The 7,117-nt window shown below is 45.2% G+C and overlaps 1 protein-coding gene across 1 annotated transcript; it reads left to right on the forward strand.

Annotated features, from left to right (window-relative positions):
• The first annotated feature begins 1,175 nt into the window (after positions 1–1,175).
• Positions 1,176–4,184, forward strand: LOC123399458 (wall-associated receptor kinase 5-like). The gene is made up of 3 exons (XM_045093867.1): positions 1,176–2,079; positions 2,484–2,666; positions 2,855–4,184. Exons 1-3 carry the CDS (start codon positions 1,176–1,178, stop codon positions 4,024–4,026), a joined length of 2,259 nt encoding a protein of 752 aa, XP_044949802.1. The 3' UTR covers positions 4,027–4,184.
• The last annotated feature ends 2,933 nt before the right edge of the window (positions 4,185–7,117 follow it).

The following is a 7,117-nucleotide window of genomic DNA, read 5'->3' on the forward strand; positions in this document are numbered from 1 at the left end:
GGCGAAAACATGGGCAGAGCATGCTCTAGAGCTCCGGCGACGGTTCATCGGAGAAATATCTTGCTAGAGGAAGAGCAGCTCATCGAAAAGATGTCTGGGAGCTTGAGAAGTATCAGAGGAAGCTACATGACCAAGAAGAACACCGGAGGAAGCTCATCGGCGACGAATCTGGCATGACGGCCGGTGGACGGAGATGAAAGGGACGATGACTGCTGCAGCAAGGTAGGGTCTTCCTCATCGATTTTTTCGGCGGAGCTGATAGATCCAAGTAGAGCAGGTTTAGTGGACATGATTTCTGGGTCCAGAGAGACCGTTGGCCGCGCGGAGCCGGTGACGGCGGCCACCTCAACGGCAACCACCCCTGCCACGCCCTCCAACATACCTGACACGCCACAACCACGCCTCCGGCAAGCCCCCGAAACACTCCCGCCACGCCCCTGCCCCGCCCCAGCCATGCCGTCGCCATGCCCTCGCCATGCCCCCGCCATGCCACCGGAGCTTCGCTTGGTCCGCTTGGTCGGGCCGAGCTTTAACCGGACAGGACCGAGGTTTTTTCGGTCCTGTTTTCAGGGCGCGGACCGGCCGATTTTTTTACCGAGCGAGCCACAAGCCGGTCCGAAAGACCGCTCGTCTCGTCCAGGCTGAGTTTCCGTAATAAACATCATGTAACAAAAATAAAAATATTAACTCTGGACACTAGTTACAAGTTGCAACCAAAAGGAAACTAGCAAGGTTCAAATTCTAACAGAAATTTACAAGTATCCGTTTCTCCCAAATATATTATTGCAGGCCTCAGTGTTTGTGTTTCTGCAACTGTGCTGATAGCCTTGACATGCATGTTGCTCATGCAATTTAAAAGAAAAAGGCACAAGAGGGAGAAAGATGAGTATTTCAAACAAAATGGAGGTCTCGAGTTATATGATGAGATGAGGTCAAGGCGTGTCGACACAATCCGCATACTTAAAGAGAAAGAGATAAAAAGAGCCGCTGACAACTATAATGAAAATCGAGTTATTGGATGTGGTGGTCATGGTATGGTCTAGAGGAACTTGCATTTAGTTATTTCTGGCCACAAATCTACTTCATATTGATTTAACCCTGTCCAACTAATGTGCTGTTTGCATACATGTTACATAGCTAATTGGCATCCAACTATGGCAGGCCCATCGACAGTCATGGTAATCTTCATAGCAAGCATCATCGTCCCAGCAGTGGGAACGCTTGCCGGAGCCTCTTCTGGACCGTCCATGTTGTTGCCAGGCTGCCCTGACAAGTGCGGCAACGTATCCATCCCATACCCCTTTGGGATTGGCGCGCACTGTGCTGCAATCAGCCTGAACAGCTACTTCAACCTCGACTGCGACAGCACGGTCGATCCACCAAGGCCAACTGTGGGTGATCCGGATGTAGCAGCTGAGATCGCCGACATCTCACTGAAGTATGGCGAGATGCGCGTATACAGCCCCGTCAACCACATCTGCTTCACGTCGAACACCACATTCACCAAGTTCACCACAGGGTACGATCTGAAGCACACGCCCTTCCTCCCGTCACCGTCACGCAACCGTTTCACTGTCATTGGCTGCAACACCCTTGGGCTCATCACCGGCTACAAAGAAACCGCGGGCCAGTATGTGACTGGCTGCTACTCGAACTGCGAGGGCATCAATAATACGTCTGAGGGTGCGCCATGCAATGGGATGGGCTGCTGTGAGGTTGCCATCCCCACCAACCTCACCTCCTTGGATATAATATTTGAGATGACCCAGAGCAGGGTATGGAACTTCAACCCATGCTTCTACGCCATGGTGGCAGAGGTTGGGTGGTACACCTTCAGGCAGCAGGACCTTGCCGGCACACTTGGGTTCATCGATAGTCGAGCCAAGAGGGGTGCTGCCGTTGTTGTCGACTGGGCCATTAGGAATGGCTCATGCCCAGAGAATGGGAAAGACATACCTACTGACTATGCTTGCATCAGTACAAACAGCTATTGCATGGCCACGAACAATGGTCCAGGATACTTATGCCAGTGCTCCGGAGGATATGAGGGCAATCCTTATCTTATGAATGGCTGTCAAGGTTAAGTATTACTTCAATTTAATTTCTGTAGATTTCCATGGATATTACACTGAAAACTGATGGAACTATAAACAATATCCAGTGTTAGTTAAGTTCAGATACACTTTCACAAAACATCTATATGAAGACTTTCCAATATGTGGGTTGCGATTTTTACCTCGTGTAGCTTTGATTTCCACCACACCTTCACAAAGAACTGGCAAGAAAAAAAATCTGATGTAAGTTGGTAATGCACGGTGTAATATTAATTTCGAAGATGTTATGTGAAGCATAGTTGCAGCATTGCATATTGAATTGAAATCATGGATTCATTACTTCTTGAATCTTTCTTTAGCCGACAGGCAATAGTGAATTCATGTTTCAGATTTACTCTTCTGAGTGGATATTTCCAATGTTATCTTCAGACATAGACGAGTGCACATTGCGCAAGCAGGACCCCAAGTATGAAGATCTGTATCCATGCAGACAAGGGGTCTGTAACAACACACCCGGGAACTACTCTTGCATATGCAAGAGAGGAACACGATCTGATGGTACAAAATTTGGATGCCGGCCTTTGTTGTCTTCGGATAAAAAATTGGTCATTGGTACGCATCATTTATTCAAACAATGAATCCATTTTCATACTTTTATTTACATTAACATATGCATTGTAATAACTAACTTTCATGTAACAATAAAAATATATTACTTATACAACCGAAAGAAAATAGTGAGCTCAAAATTTGTTATAGAAATATAATAGCGTTAGTTTCTGAAAAATATACATTTGCAGGGCTGAGTATTTCTGCAACTTCGGTGATGGCCTTAGCATGCTTGCTACTCATGCAATTTCAAATGAAAAGGCACAAGAGGGAGAAAGATGAGTATTTCAGACAAAATGGAGGTCTCAAGTTATATGATGAGATGAGGTCAAAGCAGGTTGACACAATCCGCATATTGACGGAGAAAGAGATAAAGAGAGCCACTGACAACTACAATGAAGATCGCGTTATTGGTTGTGGTGGTCATGGAATGGTCTACAGAGGAACTTTGGATGATCAAAAAGAGGTCGCCATAAAGAAGTCCAAAGCAATCAATGCTGATTGGAGAGAAGAATTTGTCAATGAGATTATAATCCTGTCACAGATCAATCACCGAAATATTGTGAGGTTACTAGGCTGTTGTCTGGACGTAGATGTCCCGATGTTGGTCTATGAGTTTGTCTCCCATGGTAATCTATCCCAGTTCCTTCATGGTGCTGATCGTAGATTGCCAATCCCCCTTGCTATTCGCCTGAAGATTGCTACACAGTCAGCAGAAGCTCTAGCTTACTTACATTCGTCCACATCTCGCACAATCCTACATGGAGATGTCAAGTCCGCCAACATTCTCTTGGATGACAAACTCAATGCAAAGGTTGCTGATTTCGGAGCATCGGCACTTAAGTCCATGGATGAAAGTGAGTTCATCATGTTTGTCCATGGAACACTGGGATACCTTGACCCTGAGTGCTTTATCAGCCATCTTCTCACCGAGAAAAGCGACGTATACAGTTTCGGGGTGGTTCTTCTGGAGCTAATGACACGAAAGAGGGCTATATACGCAGATAACTTTAATGGAAAGCACTCGCTGTCATATAGTTTTCCCTTGATGTTCCAGCGGAAGACGCACCACGTTATGCTGGACTCTGAAATTACAGATGACACGGGTATGGTGGTCCTTGAGAACATGGCTGAACTTGCAGTTCACTGCCTTAGCCAGAGGGGAGATGACAGGCCAACAATGAAGGAAGTTGCAGAGAGACTAGAGATGATGAGGAGACTTTATTCGCATGCCGCTAGTTCTTGCGAACATAACTGCTTTGCACGCAGCTATGTAGCATCATCTTTAGCGGCTGTCCCTTTGGAAGAGACAACATGCGGGACCATCGATATGTCTGAGCTGGTTGAAGATCTTGCAAGATGATGTTTGTAGTCAATTCTTTTGTTCGGGATATGCAGCACTAAATATTTAACCCACCCATTGTTGTAACAAGTTAGCCAGTTTACGGAGCAATAATCCTAGCATTTGATTTGACATGCCGGAGAAATCGCCACATACGCCATTGTTCCTTTGGTAGAACACTTAACTATGGAGGATCACATATATATACTCCCTCTGTAAAGAAATACTCCCTCCGTCCCAAAATAAATGTCTCAACTTTGTACTAGCTCTAGTACAAATTTGTACTAAGCTTGAGACAGTTATTTTGGGACGGAGGGAGTATAAGAGTGTTTAGATCACTACTTTAGTGATCTAAACGCTCTTATATTTGTTTACGGAGGGAGTACTTGACATTTCTAAGCAGTAAGCACATGCATCAAGTTCAGTTTGATCATGGGAGTCCAGCTCCTGTTTTGGCCATTTAGTTTGAACCCTGAACTCTACAGATAATTGCTCCCAGTCTGAACTCTGAAGATATATTCAGCTATGTAACACAATACTGAAACGAAATTTACCTGCGGTGGGTTTGGAGTGGATCCCCTTCTCTTCGCGCGGCTCCAAGGTCCAATCGTGGGCCGCGGAGCAGACTCGCCGCCGCTGCGACGTACAGACCCAAACTCACCAGCACCGGCGCTCACCACCGGCCGCCGCGCGGCACGAAACCCTCCCTCTTGGTCAAGGCCGCCGTGATTCGCGCGCCGGAATGGCGCAGCGGCGTCCCGGAGGAGCCACGTGGCCCTAGCCGCTCCTTCTGACGCCGGAATCCCGCAGAGCCATCCCGTCGAGTCCGCGTCTCGGTTCGCGCGACGGAGCCTCGTCGCCGGAAGCCCACGCTGCGCCTCCTGCCGCAGCAATGCGGCCGCTCGCTGAAACCTCCCGTAGTCGCTGCGCAGCTGCATGCTTCCCCGCCGTCCGCCTCCGGCCGGCCGGCCGGCACCTCGGCAGTCGGCAGTCGGCACAGCGGTGGGAATGGGATGGAATGGAAGGCCGGCCGGCACCTCGGCAGTCGACACAGTCACACAGCGGTGTCCTCTCCCTCACCGGGATGGCGTATACTTGCTTCCAAAGCGTATTTTAGTTTACCGCTTTCGTTATCCTTCGTTATGGTTTTTCTTGACAGATGGATCATCCTTAGTAACACCATTGGAGAAATGTGTGTATTAGTGCATGCTAAATTGTTTCCTTCATGCGAAGCTGAGATTGTGCATGTCTATTTGGTTATCACAAGGCATACCTTGGCAATAAGGAAATTTCTAGCATCGATCTATCAAATCATGGCGAAGTACTCTCCCCATTCCTTTATATAAGGTGTATTTGTTTTTTTAATAAAAATCCACAATATAAAATGCATTTGTTTTAATTTCTCATAATTCTTGACCATCTAGAAAAAGGATACTATATCTCCCCTGCTTGCACGTATATCTCCTTGTAAAGAAAAAAAGAAACTTTCCCTCTTCCGATTGTATCTATCTCTTCCTTTCCTAGGCTAAACGATTTACTTGCCGCTAATCCACCAATTAGACAAGGGTAATTTTTTCCTAACAAATCTATAATTATATGCCTTGGTCACCGTGCTGAAATTTATACACCTTATATAAAGAAATGAAGGGAGTATAATACAAGTGCTCCACTCACTATTGGTGTCAGAAATCACAGTCATGGCGAAGCGCAGCTATCCATATAGTGTGTCAATAAAGTCAGTGGGATAGTCCACATCATCATGGTTATGTGGAATACATTGCATCTTAAACTATCTTAAAAATGAAACATTGATAATACACTCTAAATAATAAATTATCTTTAAAAAATAATTACAATCATTTGTGTTTCGATTTAATTTGTTTACACTTTTTTGTTAGTATAAAACATGACATCATTGGGTTTTCTGTTTGATGCTACAGCATGACCGACTCTAGCATCTAAGAAGGCTCCTTTGATCACTTTTCGAGATATGTGTCGAGGAGAAAGGCAAAGGGAACACTAACCAGGTAATTAAGGTTATAAAAAACATGCATGAGCATTGCAAACATTAATATATCTAACTATTAATTGATTGTTGATAATTTAAAACCTTTTCCATGCATACGTACGAGGTCCGCCTTCTCCAGCACACGTTGGGCAGCATACATGTGACATAGACGTACTCAATGATAAGTTGATCGCGTCACATAAGAGTACCATCAAGGCCCTGAAGGACTTGAATGACCTTGTGAAGAAGGAGAGGGATCGGATTATCGATGATAATGCTATTGTCTATAGCAAGATAGTCAGTCTGGAAGATCAGATCGTGTCGTTGAACCTCGAGATAAGTGACGTAAAGAAGGATATACAATTCCTAAAGTCCAAGAGGACTCAACTAAGACGGAGAAAGCCCATTACATCACGGAGGGCAGATGCATCAGAATAAGCTACATGAGCTTAAGTTCGTCCTTAGATACTAGGTAGTGTTGAGAGAAGCAAATCGATCCATTGTGAATTTGGCACTTTCTTTTATGAATTGGTGAAATGTTTTTACTTTGTGAAGTTGGTAGTATCGTTTGTGAATTGCTGAAACGTTTAGTTTGTAAAGTTTTCACTGATATGTATTTTTTTTGTTACTAGCTAAATATGACATTGCTGGCGTGCAACTCTGTCCAGCACCATCGGTAGTTAAAATATTGATGATGTCGTCTCCAACGCCACCACTAAATTCTAAGAGTGGTGCCATTTGGTGGCGTCGGGTGTCCATGCCACTAAGTCCATTTTTTCCATGTCATACCTAGGTTTTTCTGTACTAGTGTAACAATATCGTAAGGTCGAACGCCTGAAACTCACCTTAAACGACTTGGACTGGGAGCAGACACAAGGATACCTTAAAAAAAAGCATGCAATGCCAGGAGGGCACATGACCGAAGGCAGACCATTAGAGAGCACAACTCTAAATTTACAGCTTGATTAAAAGAGAGAATTCAGGAGAAACCACTGCCTACTGGTATTGCCAATGAAAATCTCATTTATGCGTTAGCAATGGTACCCGCGTGCATTGTCGCTACCTATCAATCATATGATATCAATGGATACACATTCTATACTG

The sequence above is a fragment of the Hordeum vulgare genome, chromosome 5H, assembly GCF_904849725.1.
Source record: "Hordeum vulgare subsp. vulgare chromosome 5H, MorexV3_pseudomolecules_assembly, whole genome shotgun sequence".
In the NCBI taxonomy this organism is placed as follows: Eukaryota; Viridiplantae; Streptophyta; class Magnoliopsida; order Poales; family Poaceae; genus Hordeum; species Hordeum vulgare.